The 22,216-nt window shown below is 37.5% G+C and overlaps 1 protein-coding gene across 1 annotated transcript in view; it reads left to right on the forward strand.

The window, feature by feature from the left end:
• Positions 1–11,338: 11,338 nt before the first annotated feature.
• Positions 11,339–22,216, forward strand: part of unc5da (unc-5 netrin receptor Da) — a 264,333-nt gene continuing 253,455 nt past the window's right edge. The window contains exon 1 of the mRNA XM_073824489.1: positions 11,339–11,846. Within this exon, the coding sequence (XP_073680590.1) occupies positions 11,756–11,846 (91 nt within the window). The 5' untranslated portion in view covers positions 11,339–11,755. The remainder of the gene's footprint in view (positions 11,847–22,216) is intronic.

A 22,216-nucleotide genomic window follows, 5' to 3' on the forward strand; every position in this document is an offset into this window, starting at 1 on the left:
CAGAAAGCTCTTTTAGTCTTGGCAGCACGTCAGGAGAGAGAGCAGGAACTCTTTTGAAGAACTCTTTGTAGTAGAAGTCTCGTAGAGAGAGAAATAGCAGGCTCAACATCAGACGGATCTGAAGCGAAGAAGCTGTCTGACTGGCGCATGACGTCGCTATTTATACCCGTATGTACGGGGCGTGGCGCGTCATGCAAATGCCACTCGCCAATTTTCATTGGCCTTTTGTATAAGGCTCAGAGATGATTGGATTCTAAGCGAATTCCCATGTAACGTCGAAGTGATTCGACTGAAGGGGAACAGTACATTTCCGAAATATTTTTACTCTATAAAATAACTGTTTTTTATTAAAAAAAATTTTTAAAATGCAATTTATTCCTGTGATCAAAGCTAAATTTTGCAGCATCATTACTCTAGTCCTTAGTGTCACATGATGCTAAAATTTAGCTTTAAAATTACAGGAATAAATTACATTTTAAAATATATTTAAATAGAAAACTGTTATTTTAAATAGTAAAAATATTTCAAAATTGTACTGTTTTTGTGACATTACTTTTTGCCTCTCAAACGTTCTTACTGCATAAAACAAGGTTACAAAACTTATACTTCAGGACCCCTTCCCCCCAACTCTAACTAACCTTGCTCCTTGTCTCTCAGCCTCAGAGGAGAACAAGAACAGGCTCCCCTTCAGTGCTTAATTGGAATAGGGTGGACATTGTGTGCTCATCAGAAAAAAAATGAAGGACAGCTAGTGCAGCGAACACCATAAGTGTGTCAATCTGAGTAATTTTAGATATTTCTGCTCAATGAAATGATTAAAAGAGCAGAAGGACAAGTGTTTTCTGCGCACTCGAATAACTGAAGAGAAGGCCTGAGGGAATACAGAGGCCTGGGCGTACGGTGAACCTTTTCTTTCTAATGTACGCAGAGTCCTCTAAATCTGTGGCTCTCAGTTGGTTTTACTTATCAGTGTTATTTATTGTATTACATTTTATTTCGATTTGTTTATGCCAATGATTCACCATAGTGAATCACTGTAGTATGGGTTGTACTTTATTTTAACCTTGTAAAGATTTGTTTATTTTGAGCATGATGGAACATCTCACAACATGTGCATGTTGACATCTGGCTAATGTCTGGTGAATTTGCACCAAAAAATAAGTCATGTTTGATTGGACGCACAGCCATTGACATCAATAATGATAACAATACTGAGGCATATGCAGCATTTTCTCCTTCCTTTTAAGCCTAGTTAATTTGCTAACTTATGGTTGGTTGCTTTTTAAAACTATTTAAAAGAGACATCGGATGCCCATTTTCCACAAGTTGCTATCATTCTTTAGGGTCTTCATGAAATGTCTGCAACATACTTTGGTTCAAATTCCTTGATGTTCATGTAAAACAAAAAACTTAACAAAACAAAAACAAAAACCTAATGCCAAAAATCATTAGAATATTAAGTAAAAATCATGTTCCATGAAGATATTCATAAAATATACAGTATCTCACAAAAAAGTGAGTACACCCCTCACATATCAGCAAGCATTTTAGTATATGTTCCTGAAACCGAGTTATACTACAGTGGTTGGGGTCATACAGAGGTTTCCATTCGGAACAGGCCTGGCAAGGGTCGTTCAATGAAGCTGAGCACTCGTTCTGTGCGTCAGGTGCAGAACCTGGCTTCAAAGAACAGATGCATGAGTGCTGCCAGCATTGCTTTAAAGGTTGCAGAAGTAGAAGGTCAGCTTGTCAGTACTCAGACCACACGCCGCACACTGCAACAAGTCGGTTTGCATAGGCGTCGTCCCAGAAGAAAGCCCCATCTGAAGCTGGCCCACAATAAAGCCCGCAAACAGTTTGCTGAAGACAACTTGTCCAAGAGCATGAATTACTGGAACCATGTCCTGTTGTCTGATGAGACTAAGATAAACTTGTTTGGCTCAGATCGTGTCCAGCATGTGTGTCGATGTCCTGGTGAGGAGTGCCAAGAAAATTTTGTTTTGCCTACAGTCAAGCATGGTGGTGCAGCACCATGGTCTGGGGCTGCATGAGTGCTGCTGGTACTGGGGAGCTGCAGTTCATTCCATTATGTACTGTACATTCTGAAGCAGAAAATGATGCCTTCCCTCCAGAAGCTAGGCTGAACGGCAGTTTTCCAACATGATAACGTTCCCAACACCACCAAGATGACAACTGCCTTGCTGAGGAAGCTGAAGGTGAAGGTGATGGGGTGGCCAAGTATGTCTCCAGACCTGAACCCTATTAAGCACCTGTGTGGGGCATCCTCAAGCGTTAGGTGGAGAAGCACCATGTGTCTAACGTCCAGCAGCTCCATAAGGAGTGGAAGAGGATCCCAGCAACAACCTGTGCAGCTTTGGTCAATTCCATGCCCAGGATGATTAAGGCAGTGCCAGGTAACAATGGTGCTAACACAATATATTGACACTTTGGACAAGTTCACTTAGGGTGTACTCACTTTTGTTGCCAGCTATTTTGACAATAATGGCTGTATGTTGAGTAATTTTCAGGAGACAATAAATCTATACTGCTATACAAGCTGCACATTGAGTACTTTAAAATATATCCAAGTTACATTTCTATAGTATTGTCCCTTGAGAAGATATACTAAAATGATTGCTGAAATGTGAGGTGTGTACGCACTTTTGTGACATACTGTATCTACCATGAATGTATCAAAACTAAAAGGCATTTTTCTCAATATTTAGATTTTTCTCTTGCTATGTCTGACAAACAATGGCGCTCTCATACTACACATAATTGTTCTCATGCAGTGAAAAATACATCGCAGAACAAAGAGGAAACTGACAATGTGCCGAAAGACAAGACAGAGCAGGTTACTTGGGTATAAAACAAGGTCTGAGCTTTAAAATGTTGTAATTTTTAAAAGAAATTCAAACAATAAATACTGTTTTTTTGGCTCTTTGATGTCATGACAGATCACTGTATTGCCTTATCAGATATTTTCTTATTTACTTAAAGCATAAGATAAATATGAATGAATATCAGAACATATTTTATTTCAACCGTGGAAAAATGTCAATACCCACCATTTTTCAAGTTTAAGTCCATCGAAGTTAATCTACTCTACTGTCTTTGTTTGTCGGACAAAATGGCAGATTCTGCATTATGATTGGGCAGATTGCCTGTCAATCAAGCAGTTTGAGAAGGGACAATTGAGACATTAGAGTTTTTTGGTGCTACAAAAGACACTGCTAAGACACATTTATATGCAAACACCATGTAAAAGTGAATTGTCCCCTTTTAAAAAATATTTTGCCCAGAAATAAAAATTGTCATTTACTCACTCTCAAATTTGTATGACTTTGTTTGCTCTACATATTCAGTACTTTGTTTGCTCTACATATTCAGTTTTTAAAGCGTTGGTAATTTCCCTCTGCCATAGCTCTCAAATCTCATTCAGCTTTATGCAGATCCAAGATGCATTTCATTACATTTCCAAAAAAATTCTCTTTTTTGTTCCACAGAAAGAAGAAAAGAATACATCTTGAACATCATGAGAGTGAGTAAATGACATTTTTTTGCATGAACTGTCCTTTTAAGACTTAATGATTTAATTTGTTTTAATTTTGGGAGTATTTTTTTTTATAATTCATAAGTTATAATTGAACCAATTAGGTATTACAGTGTCTTTGAAGGCAGTAATGCAACCCTTCTTATTCAGGCATTTAACACAGGTCTTTGAACAAGAGTATCAGATGAGTCAAGATGAATCAATTCACTCATTATATCAGCTGAGGGCTTAGCAAAAAATTACTTAAATGTAAATATAAATATTTGTATGAGACTCATTGACAGTTATATGTCCTCTATTTCAGTTGAAACGTGTTTACATCAATTCAGCTTTTATGCGTTGCTTTTAATAGGTTTATGAGGATTACTTTGCTCCTTCCTGTTGTTTGACAAGTTTGAATTTAGTCCTATGATCAGTGACACACAGCATGAATATTCATATCAATCTAAATACCTGAGGAAGTAATTAAAGCCTGGTTTGTTTCTTTCTATAGCAACAGAATCAGTTCAGTGCAAATTTAGAGTTTTGATGCAAACTCTCTTGCTAATGCAACAAGGTGCTAATTTTACACAGACCTGTAAATTATAAGTCTAAATTGAAAAGGAGTGATGCACAGAGATTTGAGTGTAAGAGAAAGGGAAAAAAATATTGAAAACTGCAGACAAGAGAAACTTTCTTTTGCTCTTAGCACTCAATTTTAAGCTCATCTGACAGATGCAGACCAAATTTAAACCTTTCGCATCTTCATATTTAGACTACTTCAGTGCCTTCCAGGGTCTATTACACATCGATCCTTGGAAATTCTACAGTATGCAACCTCCCAAACGCACACACTTAAAAATCAAGCGAATGCAAATTTAGTTTTTCTTTAATTAGAGCACAAGGCCTGAGGCACAGAGCCTATCAGAAGGCACAGAGTGAATTATCAAAGGTTTACATTACCTGGGGACAGGACCCTAATTGCAGTACGTCCAAACACCTTGGTTAGAACACATCCTAGAAAAGGTGGAAGAAAAAAGCAATGGAACAGCGTTCAAAGGAGTAGCCTTTGACCAAAGCTTTCAGACTCAAACTCAGAGGCCAAGCTTTGAGTCTGAAAATAAAGGAGGAAAAACAAGAACTGAAAACAAAACACATCCCGACCTCTACAGACACATTCAGAGTGCTAAAAAAAATCAAAGAATCTGTTTCAAATCGCTCATTAGACTGCTGTCGCTGCTGTTAGAGTCAGCTGAATCTATTAAAACGAATGCGCCTGGAATAAACAATCCATGATGTACAGATCAGAACAGAGGCCTTGGGGTTTTGCTGCTTTTCTGCTCTGTCCCTGCAAGAAACAAAAAGTACATGATTGTTCTCTAAAGTTTTTCTGGGCACGAACTGATAGTGGTATACGATGATATATGATGGTAAGATGGTTGGTTTTAAAGTCCCAATGTTTTAAAACTCCAGGCATTTCTCACCTGTCACTTGAAATGATATAGCAGCACACTCAAGAAAAAAGTCCCGTTTTAGGTTGTTTTCTCCAGTAATGGTAATTTAATGTGTGTCATAGAGTATGAGCCATGCAGTCATCATATCATGTGCTATAAAGATGATATGTTCATGTTAGTTGTAGAGTCGATCACCTTCTGTTTTTCTTCTTCCGTTTTTTTCCCTCAACGGTAGACCTCGGCAGCTCTCACTCTTGTGCTTTCACTCTCTTCAGGCCCTTTACGGATTTTCCCCACGTCTGTGGGCAGAAATAGGCGTTTATCTCAACGGGGTGCATGCATTAAGGAGAGCTAAACAGCTTTGACATGCCTGTGTCACTGACTTTCAAACCGCTTTTCTGGGGTCGCACTGCATGTGTAAAGTGATTTTTCTTTCTCTTACTAGACCAAATGTATGTTTGCAATTGCGTGTGCATATTTTATATAGGCCGACAGAAGACATTAACAAATGTGTTCCCCCATGCCGATTACTGTCACAGCGTGCAGTGCACCACAATGAGCTCCTAAGTGAAAGAATATGATAAGAATCAAAGAGTTGGAAACAAAAGATCGATTACAGTAACAGCATGAATGCGTTCAAAATATAACTTTTAATACGTCAAACTAAATTTCCACTGCAAATCTTTGGATGCATATATCAGAGACAGGTGAGGTTGTGGTGTTCCACTGGGCAACGTGAAAGTGTAAATATATGTAAAATGTATTTTACATATTTAAAAATATCTTTTTTTCCCCCACAGACCCCACAGATTTGAAAATGCCTGATCCAGAAAATGATGCTATTCTAGGTGAACATGTAGCCTCTTCCAGGGTAAGTCAACATTTTTCAACATACAGTTCAACAATTTTATTTCATTTAGCTTTTTTTGTGCAGGTACACTGACTAAATGGTAGGAAAGCCTGTTTCAGCCACTGAATAAAAAAAGGTACTCACAATTCAGACTTTTTTTATCTCAATTACAAGTTTACATCTCACAATTTTGACTTATCATGGACTTGTGAGATATAAAATTCAGTTTAGACTTTTTTCCAAGAATTGTGTAATCTAAACTCTTTTTCCCCTCAGAATTTATTCAAACTTTATAACTTGCAATTGCAATTTTATATTTCACAATTCTGAGAAAAAAAGTCCGAATTATGAGATATAAACTTGCAATTGCAAGAAAGAAAAGTCAGAATTGCGAGAAAAGAAGTCAGAATTGCATCATACAAGGTAAAAATTTGTGAGAAAAAAGTATTGCAAGTTTATATTGCACAATTAAGTAAGAATTGCGAGAAAAGTCAGCATTACGAGATACAAACTCGCAACTGCCAGAAAATAAGCCAGAATCGCAAGATATAAACCATAATTTGCAATAAAAAAGTCAGAATTGCTAAATATAAACTTGCAATTGCAAGAAAAAAGTCAGAATTGTGACATACAAGCTATAATTTGCTAGAAAAAAGGCAGAATTGCAAGTTTATATAACACAATTGTGACTTTTTTTCTCTGAATTTTAACTTTGTGAGAAAAAAGTCAGAATTGTGAGAAAAGTCAGACTTACAACATACAAACTAGAATTAGCGAGAAAGTCAGAAATCCGAGATATAAACTTGAGAAAAAAAGAATTGTGAGATACAACCTAGCATTTGTGAGAAAAGTCAGAATTGCGATTTTATATCTTAAAATTCCGACTTTATAATTTGCAATTGCGAGTTTATATCCACAATTCTGAGAAAAAACAGCAGAATTGTGAAAAAAGAATTGCGAGACTATATCTCAATTCTGAGAAGGAAAGTCAGAATTGCAAAATATAAACTCGCAATTGCGAGAAAAAAAGTAAGAATTGCGACATACAAGCTAGAATTTGCAAGAAAAAAGTCAGAATTGCAAATTTTTATAACGCAGTTGTGATTTTTTTCTCTCAGAATTTCAACTTTATATCTCACAATTCTGAGATAAAAAGTCACAATTGCGAGATACAAACTCACATTTGCCAAAAAAAAAAAAAATTCAAAGTTGCGAGTTTATATCTTGCAGTTCTGACTTATAACTCACAATTACCATTTTTATTTTTTATTCAGTGGTGGAAACAGGCTTCTATAAAATGTGAATGAATCTGAACTGGAGTATACAAGGAATGAAATGGATTGTCAAACAAAAAGCTCATTATTATTTTATTTATTTATTTTCATTTCTTTTTTCTTTTTTTTTTTTTTGCATTTAAAAGTGCTAGAATGCCATTCCGGTCCAATTTGACCCCTTGAAATGAATCACGAAACCATAGCAACACTAGATGGCCCGTAATAGAGTGAGTGCCTGCTCTTGATGTTTGCTTTTCACTATCTCATTTTTAGAGGACAGCTAATGGACCATACAAATATTCAGTCTCATTTCCCCCGATGGAGTCCTCTGTAGACACTGCCTATTAAAAGGACAACTGTGACTTTTGTCTCTTGTCCTGAGGGAAAGAGGCCATGGTGTCACTTTTATAGAGCTCTGAGATATTTAAAGCATCATCATGTCTATTGCGCAAAGCCTGTTAAACATTTAACCCCATCAGGCAAGGTCAAACACACAAGCACACACATGCGCACAGAGTAATCAGGCCACAGTGGGACAAATTACATATTAACAAGGGCTTTAGGTCTATTGTGTTGATGCTTTTTCTCAGTGGGTGTTATTAGAGGAGCTAGCAGTGTGTGTGAGAGTGTGTGTGACAGGATGGGAATAGCCTTCAATGTGAAGTGTCGGCCTTTTTCTTTCGGGCGGCTATCCCAGATGTACTGTAATCTCAACTTGGAGTCCCATCGTAGCCTTCTAGTCTACATGAATATCATGGCCTTAATTCATTGCTGTAGGGAGTCATGTTTAATCAGCATCATTATTAGATTCTAACCATCTATTCCAGTCTCGTTACAAGAAAGACAGATACTTTTTGATATTCCGCCATTGAAATATGCTGTTAATCTTCTGAACCAGCTGACAAAATGACACTACGGGTGTTCAGATCTCTGTCCTGTGCTGTTTGAATCGAGCTGTTAAAGATTTTTGACAGCCGTCACAGTCCAGACCTCTAAGTGAGCGCAGGAATTCCATTGGGAAAAGACTTCAAGCCAGTTTAGAAGAGAGGATCAGCTGCACACTTATAATTAAACGTCAAATTTATATTTGGGGTCTAAATAATTATGGATGAAGTGTGACCAGATCAAAATCAAATCTGAGTGCACTAAATTATCACTGGAAAGAAAATCCTCAGAGATTAGAGTTTATGGCAGGGACGCTTGTCGAATTGCACATTGGAGATGTTTATGTATATTTGGATTCATGTAAATGGTCAAATGAATGTTACACATTGTTAGTGTACATATATTTGGCTTTTAGATATGGTCCCCCTAGTACTACGTCTTTTAGTAATAAAAAATAACCAAATGACATGTTATTACAAGCAGCTTTTAATTACCATTATTTATAATAATTAACATGCTTGTAGTCAATTATACACACAGTAACATGATCACTGTAAAGTGTGACCTCAAGCTGTAATAGCCTTTTAATAATTAACTACCATATTACCAAAGCATGTATTCTTATTTTTCAATACAATAGACAACTCAAAATTAAGACCAAATGTTTTCTCTTTCTTAAAGGCACAGCATGTATGATTTTCTAAACATTTTTAAAATTCTCTCATACTGACCACTGGATGTTCAACATGGCATCTCATGGCAAAGAATTCCCTGAGGATTTCAGAATTAGAATTGTTGCTCTTCACAAAGATGGCCATGGCTATTAGAGGTTCAGTAACACCCTGAAACCGAGTTACACGACAGTGGTCAGGGTCATATAGAGGTTTTCCAAGATAGGTTCCATTTGTAACAGGCCTTGCAAGGGTCGATCACGAAGTTGAACACTCGTTCTGTGCGTCAGGTGCAGAACCTGGCTTCAAAAAACAGATGCATGGGTGCTGCCAGCATTACTTTAAAGGTTGCAGAAGAAGAAGGTCAGCTTGTCAGTGTTTAGATCTTACTTCGGACACTGCAACAAGTTGGTTTGCATAGGCGTCGTCTCAGAAGGAAGCCTCATCTGAAGCTGGCTCACAAGAATGCCCACAAACAGTTTGCTGAAGACAACCTGTCCAAGAGCATGAATTACTGGAACCATGTCCTGTTGTCTGATGAGACTAAGATAAACTTGTTTGGCTCAGATGGTGTTAGCATGTGTGTCGATGCCCTGGTGGGTAGTACCAAGAAAATGTCTTGCCTACAGTCAAGCATGGTGTTGGTAGCATCATGGTCTCGGGCTGCATGAGTGCTGCTGGTACTGGAAAGCTGCAGTTCATTGAGGAAAACATGGATTCCATTATGTTCTGTACATTCTGAAGCAGAACATGATGCCTTCCCTCCAGAAACTAGGCAGAACGGCAGTTTTCCAACATGATAACGATCCCAAACACACCAACAAGATGATAACTGCCTTGCTGAGGAAGCTGAAGGTGATGGGGTGGCCAAGTATGTCTCCAGACCTGAACCCTATTAAACACCTGTGTCCAGCAGCTCCGTGAAGAGTGGAAGAGGATCCCAGCAACAACCGGTGCAGCTCTGGTCAATTGCTTGCCCAGGATGATTAGGGCAGTACCAGATAACAATGGTACTAACACAATATATTCACACTTTGGACAAGTTCACTTAGGGTGTACTCACTTTTGTTGCCAGCTATTTTGACAATTATGGCTGTATGTTGAGTAATTTTCAGGGGACAATAAATCGATACTGCTATGCAAGCTGCACATTTACTACTCTAAAATATATCCAAGTTTCATTTCTATAGTATTGTCCCCTGAGAAGATATACTAAAATGGTTGCTGAAATGTGAAGTTTGTACTCACTTTTGTGCCATACTGTATATTTTGCTGACTTGTGTACTTACATTATCCCAAATGTGTTAAAGAATGTTTAAATCCAGAGCGCTGCTTTTCCTACATACGCATGACCGGATGGTTGTAGTGGGTTTATCTCAGTAGAGTAGAGGAAGTAAGATGAAAAACCTGGATTGGATACCATGGAGTCCATTGAATACAGAACTCTATACACCATTTTTTTTTCACGTAACACAGTGTCCTAACTACACATGACACAACAAGATTCCAGTGACAAACAATTTAGCTGTTCACACCAGATTCGACTTGACAGAATCACTGAAATATCACAGCCATTCAGAAGTGCAGAAGTGCGCTGCACTCCCAATGAAATCGACAAGTTCATACTCTAATTCATAAATATTAAACCTTTTTAACATTGTTAAAACTACATACTGAGTGACTAATACCATCTTTGTCATGGAAAACACTTGTTGTTTTCGCATTGAGTTTGCAGTTGTAATGTTTGTTTTATTTAAACATATTTTTAAGATCTGAGGTAAATGATGTATTACTGATTTCAGTATAGCTATAAATGTCACGCAATATGATATTCAAACTGACATTAGACAATTTTAACACTGAATAAAGCACATAATCAGTACCTGAGATTATAATTGTCATAGTTTGTATGCTGTTGTTCCAGCCGCGGCGTCGTAGAAATAGAAACCGTATCTAAAATAGAAATTTTTAGTCTGGCAGCTAGTTAGGACACTGTGTACGAGTGGGCGCGGCCATTTGTAAATTTTATGGGTTTGGCTTCAGGTCTCATCCACTTCCAGCTATTTTAGCTATATAAAATAGCTGTACTTAATTATGAACTCACTGGTTTGTAGTGCAAACAGTTTTACCGTTTACTGCATGTTCTTTTTCTTCTTGTTATTTCCATAGCTGCTTATGAACCGGAAGCTTATCCCATAAGCTTACTTCTGCGTTAAGAACTAGGAAATCGCGTTCGTTTCATTCAAACGGGATTCCACAAGATTTTAGTCTGTAAGACACACTTATCTGGATGGTTAGGCTTATTTAAAACATTTTCTTTGGTGGAGGCAACTGTTTAATTATCTAAAATGAACAATTACTTGGAACATTATATAACAGCACTCACTGTGCTATTGCCTGAACATCCGTTCATCCACACGACAAAGCTTGACGTTGTCTTAATTCGAAACATTTAGCATAGTCTTTGTGTAGACAAAACATACACACTGGCTAATTACGGTATGAAATGTACGTTACTTGGCACCAATTACTTGTTTATAGACTTAAGTACGACAACACTTGCTCATGTGATATCGCTTAATTAAACATCCATTCTTTTTCCACGCAGATTACGCACGAGACGCCACTGCCTTTGCTCCGGTGTACACAGCGTTGCTCTCATCCCAGTGGCCCCCAGGAGCCCGACACGATCTGTGATGAAATCAGTGTAACACAAGCAGCTGTTCATATGTCATCTCGAATTTAGCCGACATCTGACATGTATGCTCATGTATCATCTCTTACTCAGGCACATCTGGTCACTTCGCAGCGCATCCGAGCAGCAGGGTGAAGGACAGCCGCTGCGCTCTCTCCGCCCTCAATCACCCTCCGCTATTGGCCAGCGCTCACCGGCTTCATTATTCCAGACTCACGGATGCGCGAGACACTCACTCAGCGAGCGGATGAGAGAGATTCACGCAGAACTTCGGGGTTTATCGCTACGGGAGGAACCTGTTACTGAAGCCACGGGAACGCACGGCACATGCATGACAGCGGTACATGCGAGCGGCTCCCCGGTTTAGTTGGGGACGCAGGAGACAAGCGCCGTGATGATGGGACGCTTTGGGAAGAAGGGACGGTACTCCTGCTTTGGCTTCCTCGCGGTCCTGGGTTTCCTGCTGCCCTATGCGATGGCTAGAGGTAAGAGAATTTAACTGTTTACGAAAGCCTGACGGTATACTTTTTCCTTTCATTTAGCTGTCTTGGAGAGTTCGTGGACTCGCTGTATGAATGAATACATATGGACTGAGCGATGTTCAGTAATGACAGCATGTTAGTTTTTTTCAATGCACGACACGACTGTTCCAGTATCAGTAGGGCTTTGCAATGAAACGTGTTAATAGATGCCAATACGCGTAAACTACCTACACGCATGTAAAAGTAATGCGCTTCAATCCCATCACTGTGGCAAACGCTTGAATAGGCAGACTCGACTGTAGATATAAGCGAGTGCCAATGCACAAAAACATTTGCGCGCAACGTATTGTGTAAATGTCTGCAAAAACATGAAATGCTATCAGCAGTCTCCACTGGAAACCTTGTCATCAATTCGGTTTGCATGAAGCTTGTGTTTATCGGAGTGAGAATGTTAAGCGTGCGTGCCATGAGATGCGCAGCGCAACAGGCATACAAGGCGGCTTTCCATCAAATTCTGCACGCTTGTTCTTCAGCCGTCGTGTTCTTGATTTTAAATTAATTTTACAGTTTACACGTTATTTATATTATTACCTATATAATTGTAGCTTCATGTAGTACTTTTGAAGTAAGCGCGTACTTAAGTACGCTATGTTTAAATGTGTTTTTATATTTTAAAATACAGTTTTGGAAGTAAAAAGTCACTTTCCGCTGTAAGTGTTTTATTTATTTATTGATTGATTGATCGGTTATCAAAGGCGATTTAGTTAATGGTTGCATTATTTTAGTGTCATGTGTTGCTTTATTGTTTTTTTGTGTGAGTAACACTGTGATTCATGAAAATGTTGTACTCATTGTGTACATTATTTTAGCTCTTAGTATTAATATTATAATGACTGACAGTACATTTCCAGTTAGAAAGCAGATTTAAGTTGTTTAAGGTAGTTTGGTATATTTAGTTGTAGACTATAAAATATACCATATCATAAATATACATAATTAACACAAATGTTTTTGTTCATGAATATAATAGTATAAAGTGTGGCTGAAAAACACATTTTGCTGTCCTATCCATATGGTTCGGTTCTTTCATCAAAGATTAATGTTGCGTGTGTTTTGAAGCGAAAGCAGAAGCAAGGCAGCAATTATCTTATGTTAAGAGTCATTGATGCTTAGTAAAGAGGTGGACAGGCCACAGAGACACTGAATACAATAACTATCATTAAGATGTTCAACCAAGATAGATTAATTGGATGTTTATAAACAAGTGTCCAATTAGCATTTTGCTAATTGCCAGTGTTTTGTGTCCTTCTGTCTATCATGGTCCTACATGTGGTGTTTGCATTTTAAACCAAAGCATTTAAAAAGAAACCTGATGCTGTGGAGTGGGCAATTTGAGGTTGATGGTCTTGTTATCAGTCAGGAGTGCTGTTATTACCTGAGGCACCCCTAAGGGCCACTTTTGAGATCCGTTTTGTGTATCTGTTCATAGAGACTGGCTAAGAGATTGTCTTAGCTGTTTTCTCTCGGGGTTTATTTCTATGAAATGGTGATTCTGTAGTTCATGTGTCTGAATAGATCAGGTGCGTTTAATATAACTGATACGGAATGCTCTTTCTCACTGTGTATGTTAAAAAAGTCCTCTGATGTTTGCTGCTGCTGCGCAGCATCTGACCTCCTGATTCTATCGTCCCCTATGATAAACTATTTGCAAGTCTATTAGCAAATTAGCCCTCAGGATTTGATCCTCCTTCTTTCCTTAAACTATGGAAATCAGCTCAAGCCGGCCTAACATTCATAATTAATGAGTTGCCTTCACCAGCATTAAGAGCGTATTGCATAAGATACATCCGTTCCTCTCTGAGATATCGCTTTGTTGGTTCATTGGGAGAATTCATTAATATGCAAATGAAACCGTGTCATTAAAATATCCAATCATCTGTCATGTTCACTTACACTGCCTCAAGCGCTGACATCATCTATTGTTTCACATCCATGCTCGGAACTGCTCCGCACCTGTCAAAAAGAAGCTGTTATTGAAAACCATAAACAAACCCAAACTATTACAGCGTTTGCCACATTGCCTGTGGTCAGAGTGTTAAATGTCATTTTCCTTTAATGTATTGTAGGTTTTTTTTTTCATAAAGTTGATGTGAGACACAGAACGGAAATGTAGCCCTGGGCAGCAGTAGATGGAGATGTAACTGTGCCCGATTTGGTGATAGAGGCACACATGATAATGAGTTGGAGTAGCTTTTGAAGTCTCCAGAGAGGTTCTATGATGGCATGACTTATGAATAAAGGCAGCGCGTTCCATCTGAACATAAGCAATGTTTAATTTATCATTCGGTATCGTTAGACCAACTCTCACAGTATGCTTTTTGACATCTGTGCACATGTGAAGGAGAACCGTGATGTGAATCTGCAACATGGGAGATGACAGAGTGTCTGTTAAAGGATTAGAACACTTCCAGAATAAACATTTCTTGACAATTTTCTCACCCCCATGTCATCTAAGATGTTCATGTCTTTCTTTCTTCAGTCAAAAATAATTGAATGTTTTTGAGTAAAACATATATTGGACTTTAGTGGGAGCCAACAGGTTGAAGGTCCAAATTACAGCTTCAAAGGGCTCTACATAATCCCATCTGAGGAATAAGGGTCTTATCTAGCGAAACGATCTGTCATTTTGTTAAGTCTTGCTCATCTTGCACTACTTCATGCATTACGTAGTCACATTGGAAAAATTGGAAAGGTCATTGGACAGGTCACGCATTACGTAGGCAGAAGTACCGATCCAGTGTTTACAAAGCGAACGTGCAAAGAAAGTCAAACACCCTTTAAAAAAAGGTAAAACAACAATGTTGGATGAAGTTGGAGTTTAAAGTTGGAGGAGAAAATCAGATGGAGTCCGTTGCCCTACTCTACCTAACTTGGCTTTAACTGGAGTACACAGATGAACACACATCGCAGAGCTAGTGCAAGACTTTATTCCTTGGCTGGGATCGTGTAGAGCCCTTTGAAGCTGCATTGAAACTGCAATTTGGACCTTCAACCCATTGGCTCCCATTGAAATGCACTATATAAAGAATATAAAGAAAAATTCTTTTCGATTGAAGAAAGAAAGGCATGAACATTTTGGATGACATGGGGTGAGTAGATTATCAAGATTTTTTTTTTATTTTGGAGCGAACTAATCCTTTAACATTGATGCATTGCAGTGTCCACAGGTATCTCGTACTGTAACCACAAGGCATGCATTTCCCAGAATGCATTAGTGATGTCCTTAGAGAAATGTTTTCAGCCTGTCAATGTTGTGAGAACTTGTCAGAACCTGGCTGGTTGAGAGTATTTATGAGTGCGAGAGAGCGGAGAGGACCAGGTCTGCTCATCCTCAGAGACCAGGAGCGAATCTGGATCAGAAGGTGCTTGTTAGGATGATGGAATCCTCTTGTTATTTGTCATAGCTGTAACATGGAACGCCAGCTCTTTCCCACTATCTGGGTTAAGAAGCTTTTGCTTTGCTGTGTTTATGTACTGTATGTGCAAACAGGTGTTTATGTGTAATTTCCCTCTGAGGTTTGTGATTCGTTGTATAATCCGTATATGCAGCATTCACTGGTAAAACCCAACAAAGGTCATGTTTAATCTTTCAAGCACTTATAAATTTGTCAAAAGGAGGGAGGATCTTTGTAACCGCATGCATTTTCAATAACAAGAGGGCAGCAGGGGTACATCTTGGGGGAGGCTGAGTTTGGAGATTTTTGTGTTTGCTTGCATCATTTTCTTGTGAGTGCTTGGGGGTGGAATTAGATGTATTTTTGGTGAGGTTCATCCTACACTATACTGTCTGTCAGACAATGCAGGTGTATCTAAATGTGGTTCCTTAAGCTAGAAGTTTTGGGTACATACAGTACAGGGCCCAGCAGAGCCATATATAAGTAAATATTGGCAGTTAAATTTAAAGGATTAGTTCACTTCCAGAATAAAATAAATTCTGATAATTTACTGATAACATTCCAGGATTTTTCTCCATATAGTGGACTTCAGTGGGAGCCAATAGGTTGAAGACCTATTTCAGTGCAGCTTCAAAGGGCTCTAAATGATCCCAGCCAAGGAATAAGGGTCTTATCTAGCAAAACGATTGGTCATTTTCTAAACCAAAAATAAAAATGTATATACTTTTTAACCACAAATGCTCATCTTGAACATCAAAATGCTCACTAGGTATGCAATGGACATCCAAGACTTTACGCATTACGTAATCACATTGGAAAGGTCACGTGTAGTTAGTACTTTGTCTGTGTACTTCGGTTCAAAAAGGTTTTCAAAAATTGTTTTAGAAACTGGCAGATCATTTCACTAGATAAGACCCTTATTCCTCTTCTGGGATCGTGTAGAGCCCTTTGAAACTGCATTGAAACTTCAATTTGGATCTTCAACCCATTGGCTCCCATTGAAGTCCACAATATGGAGAAAAATCCTGGAATGTTTTCCTCAAAAAACTTAATTTCTTTTTGACTAAAGAAAGAAAGACGTGAACATCTTGGATGTCATGGGGGTGAGTAAATTATCAGGAAATTTATTCTGGAACTGAACAAATTTTTTAACTACAATTAGTAGTTTGGTCTACATTGACGTAATTCAAATCAAACACTATATAGAAAACCCAATTGACTGCTACATCTTGTGTCTTTTAACAGTTTTTACTTCAGCTGAACATTTCCCATCTGATGTTTATCTCGCATGTCTAAAGTTTTTTTCCATCAGGACTCCATGTGGTGACACATATGTGAAATATTCCTCACTAAAACAGAAATATGAGTAGCAAAATAACAATACATCTTCATGTTTTTAGGTCTGTTGCAGCTTCACTATGAGACAGAAACTGACTCATGTAGGGTAACACGATCTGTGCTGCTTGCTAGTATTGAAGGAAAAACAGCTAAATAATTCCATTGTTTATGGACAAAAAGAAAAAAAAACTCTTGGTAATTTTGGACCCTGGATACATAACAATAACATCATTACCTTCTTGGGTTGTAGGAGGTTGATGGGCCAAAATAGCAAATGCACTGTGAAAGCATAAAACATGGCCATCTCAAAAACATTACTTCGCCTTGCTGTTTCATTTCGCCGTATGGATATTTGTAGCGCTCTGAAAGTATTGCCACTCAGTTCTCCTGGCACGTGCCCACACTACAGTTCCTTTCCCTGAGTGGCCTTGTTTTTCCCTTTCTCCATCTTCATTTGTGTCTCCTCAGAGTGGTTTTGAGAGAGTGCTGAATGAAGAGCCTTGGAGATTGCTGTCCTTCCTCCACTGACCCTGGGTTTCACCACAAAGGCATAACTCGCACCATTAACCGTGAACTCTTGAGTATGAGTGCTTTCCTTTCTCTTGCTCTGGCCTAACTCTGTTTACCTTTTCAGCATGCACACAGACCTCTTCAGGTGCTCTAAATGTTCTGGACTATCCTCTATATAAACATTTTTCCTAGATGCTCCCCACTTCCTCTTCCTGTAGTGGTCTTCCTATTTTTTTTTTTTTTTTATAAAGAAAAACCTTGAATGGTCTTTCAGGAGAAGGAGAATAAATTTGAGAATAAAGTCGAAATGTTTCAAGAATAAAGTCGAAATGTTTCGAGAGCAAAGTCACAATGTTTTAAGAATAAAGTTGAAAAGTTTTAAATCGAGAATTAAATCGTAGCAATTAAAGTTTTGAGTATTTTGAGAGAAAAGCCTGGATTGAGAGCACTAGGAGGAGTTGCCAGGCCACCAGAATTTATTTGAATATATGTAGGATTATTAGCAGTAATCATACCATGTGTTATACTCGCAGGGACAGTATGCTTGGAAATCATTTTTCACGTCTTCGATTGCATTGATAAGGCATATTTGTAGTGAGCCAGCCACCCAATAATAGCAATAAGCTTTGTGCTTTTGGTACTTTTAATATAAAACAAAGTCTCAGCTTTCAAAATCTGTCAGTTTTATAGCAAAATACAAACAATGTGTCTTGCAATAATGTGTTTTTATTGTGGCGGGTCAGATCGCTGTATTCATGTGAATTAGTCGTCTTTTCGAGTACAATGAGACATTCGTTTAACTAAATTATACTGTTTTCTTTGTTAAAATTCCACTACATACTCCACATAAACGTCTGTGGTGTCCAATCTTTCATGTATTTAATTGAAAGCAATAATTTTGTGCTTTTTTGCTTAACACAACTCAGCTTTCAAATTCTGTCCGTTTTATGAAATACAAATTATAAACGTGTTTTCCCTTTTTATTTCAAGTTTATATATGTAGTGCTATAAACTTGAAATAAAAAAACACTTTATTCTCGAAAAACTTAAACTTTATTCTCATAATTTTGACCTTATTTTCAAAATAATTAAACTTTATTCTCAAAACATTTAGACTTAATTCTTGTAATTTTGGGTTTATTCTCAAAATATTTCAACTTTATTCTCGAAACATTTAGACTTTATTCTCGTAATTTCAACTTTATTCTTGAAACTCTTTGACTTTATTCTCGTAATTTTGACCTTATTCTCAAAATAGTTTGACTTTATTCTTGAAACATTTCGACTTTATTCTCAAAACACTTCGACTTTATTCTCAAAATATTTACACTTTATTCTTGAAAAACTTCAACTTTATTCTTGTAATTTTGACTTTATTCCCAAAACACTTCAACTTTATTCTCAAAACATTTAGACTTTGTTTTTGAAAAATATTTCAACTTTATTCCTGTCTTCTTTTTAATGTGCCACTAAAACACCGTCGTACAGATCACCCGTTTGCCCATAGAAAAGTTCATGTTTGGCTCTAATCTTTAAATCATTCTGACCCAATCAGAATCTTGCTGATTCGTATTTTTACAGTTGGCCATGCAATAATGACAAATTAACAGGCACTCACACAAACTCACACACACAGTAATGACTATTTGATGGATAACATGAATCAACCTCTATGCAGTAATCACACAAATGTAAACTAGTTTAATGTATTCTCCCCTCATTACCCCACCGTGACAGATGTCTGCTATTGGTCATTGTATTTGAAAAATGATCCGACAAGTCTCTTTGATGTAAATCAATACCGCTCCCAAATATGAATATTTCATGTTTTAATAATCAATTGCAACATTGACAGAGATGTAAGAGGTTGTCTGTAATAAAATATAATGCAATTTAATCTCAGAGGTTGCGATGGCTGCGCTGTCATTGAGCAGTGTTCTGATTGGCCCGTGGGCAGTATTGATCACTGTGAGACAGGCAACATGAGCAAGCAAAACTAGCTAGCAAGACAGTTGAACAAGCATGTCTTTTTCTCCCTATGCATGAATCTTATGTATTGTCTTCGAAATGCGAAACTGTGGTGTGACATTGCTGAAAATACTGTGAAAAGAATACACCAGTGACTTTACATTTGTAGACATAGTAGCTTACAGTGGGTTAACATATATTCATTACTTTAATGCACTAGAAATGGTCAGTTTAGACCAGAATTAATTTCCATGCTGTTCCAGTCACATTTATAAATAATAAATGCGGGTTTATGCTGCCTAGACACTTTTTATGCTGGTTAAATGCAGGTTTATGCTGGTTTAGACATTGTGTATGCTGGCTAAATGCAGGTTTAATGGTTTGATGGAGATTGGTTTGTGCTATTAGATTCTGGTTTATAATGGCAAGGTGCTGGTTTACACTAAAACATGCTTTTTCCAGCCAAAATATCAAAAATTTCTTAAATCAAGTAAAAATTAAAGTTGTTTTCAGTAAAAACAAATTAAAATTAAGTTATTTTTGCTCAGAATTGCTTGTTTCAAGAAAAAACTCACTTAATTTTGACTTTTTTATGAAAACAAGACAACAATTTTAGCTAGTCTAGAACATCCTTCTTGATTTAAGAAATTTTGGATATTTTGGGTGGAAACAAGACAAAAAATCTAAGAAAGAAAAGCATTTTGTGCAGTGTAAAGTTGGTTTATGCTGGTTTGATGTTGGATTATGCAAGCTTGCCAGTCAGAAGCACTGGTACGAATAATTCCCTTGAACATTTCTTATGTTAAACATTAATAAACCCCTATAAATATATGGATCTGCTCATAAAAATCACTTTTTGTGATAGTTGTTCGCAAGGTTTGTATTGAGCATAGAATCTGCCCACTGTTTTTCAGAAAAAGCCTCCAGGTACTGTAAGCTCTTTGTTTTTTTTCCCAGAGTGCTCTGCATGTTTGAGCTCTCAACCACACTGGCTCAGTGTTGTTGAGGTCTGGCTTTGCTGCTCAGGACAGCTGAGGCACTCATACATAACTATCATAAAAAGAGGCAACAAATGTCTTGTGGGATATGCTTAAATATCAGTTATGTAGATCCAGCACAGTGCTAAATAATACAAAATGTTCTGCAGATTCTGCCAGTGGAATGATAGTACAGCTTCACACATACACTTGAATTTCATTAAAACTATAGCCTTGCTTTAAATAATGAGTGTGTCAGTATATAATATTGGTTCTATCTTCTTTCTCATTTCATACACATGTTCTTGAGGCCACTCGTAGGATGTGCTCTGTGTTCCGTGACCAGCGGAGGAGAGCGGCACGTTCTTATGTGCATGTATTTTTCATTCTTTCTCTCCCTCTCCTCTTTCTCACACACACACACACACACACACACACACAGAGGCTGTGTACAGTGAAAGGCTCGCTGCGTCTGCATGTTGATGTATGGTCAGCACTGTCGGTGTAAAAATCTGCTGGTGCTTCACGCCTCTGTGACTCACTGCTTGTAAAAGAGCAGAAGAGTCACACAAACCAGGTGTTTTGTGAAACACACTCACACTCACAACGCCGAGCCAGCTAGAAACAAGACACGTTTCTCTCGCGCACACGGTTTTTCCTCTCAATGAAAAGTAGTTAATTTTCTTTACTGCCCTTTTAACTTCAGTGTGCCTTTAAAATATAGTTTTAGATTTCAGGTTGCCTCCCACGGTGGCATTGCAAATTTGTCAGAAGCAAATTGTCTTAAATTCTCAAACTCATTTGAGAATAGTATGGAAAAATGCTCTATGCGCACAGGATTTTTATTCTTCTGTAGATGTTTGTTTGGAATTACATTTTTTTGGCAGGCTATTATAAAGTATCTTTGTGTTGTACTTTTCAGTCTGATTGAATGAGTTGAAAGGGTACCCTCTAAAAATAAAGGTTCTTTATTGGAATCAATGGTTCCATGAAGAACCTTGAACATCCATGGAACCTTTCAAATGCAGAAATGGTTCTTTATAGTGGAAAAGGGTACTTTAGATTTTTACAATGTTTTTCAAAATGGTTCTTTTAAGAACTGTTCACTGAAAGGTTCTTTGGGGAACCAAAAATGGTTCTTCTATAGCAGGAGTTCTCAACTCTGGCCCTCGAGGTCCATTTTCCTGCAGAGTTTAGCTCCAACCCTAATCAAACACACCTGAACAAGCTAATCAAGCTCTTCATCATTACTAGAAAGTTGCAGGCAGGTGAGTTTGATCAAGGTTGGAGGTAAACTCTGCAGGAAAGTGGACCTCGAGGGCCAGAGTTGAGAACCTCTGTTCTATGGCATCAATGCAGAAACGCACCTTTGGAGCCTTTATTTTTAAGAGTGTAGGCAGGGCACAAACTAGTTGATGTGGGATGGACCTTAAACTAAGGAAATATGAGATATTGGCAGTGTTGGGGGTAATGCATTACAAGTAATGCGAGTTACATAATCAGATTACTTTTTCAAGTAACGCATTACTTTTTAATTTACAAGAAAATATCTAAGTTACTTTTTCAAATGAGTAATGCCAGTTGCCACTTTGATTCATTATACTTCAGATACTTAGATTATTTTTTTTAAGAATGAATAAAAACAGTGAAATACAAACTCAGAATATGATGCAAACCTGCAATAATTAAATATTTTAAATAACACATATATTTTATGTATTTAATCCCATTTTATTAACCGGTGTTTTTGCTGCTGACCTTCAATGATCCATTATATACTAATAAGCAAAAATTACTTTAGATAAACTAACATTTGTGCTTCATTTTTTTATTGCTGAAGAGTGTTGAACTTTATTCCCCTGTGCTCTACTGTACAGAAGTGAATTTACTTTTCCATCAGCCTGAGGTTTATTCATTTCACTTTTGGTGTGAAAGGGCTTTTACGTTATAAAATAACCTTTATATATTGAAAACAATCAAGAAAGCCCTGGCCAGATTTAAAAAGTAACACAAAAGCAATGTATCACATTACTTTTCATAGAAAGTAACTAATGCATTAACTAACATGAACGAACAATAAACAATACATTGATACACTTTTTTATTAATCTTTGTTAATAGTAGT

Source organism: Garra rufa, chromosome 19, assembly GCF_049309525.1.
Source record: "Garra rufa chromosome 19, GarRuf1.0, whole genome shotgun sequence".
In the NCBI taxonomy this organism is placed as follows: Eukaryota; Metazoa; Chordata; class Actinopteri; order Cypriniformes; family Cyprinidae; genus Garra; species Garra rufa.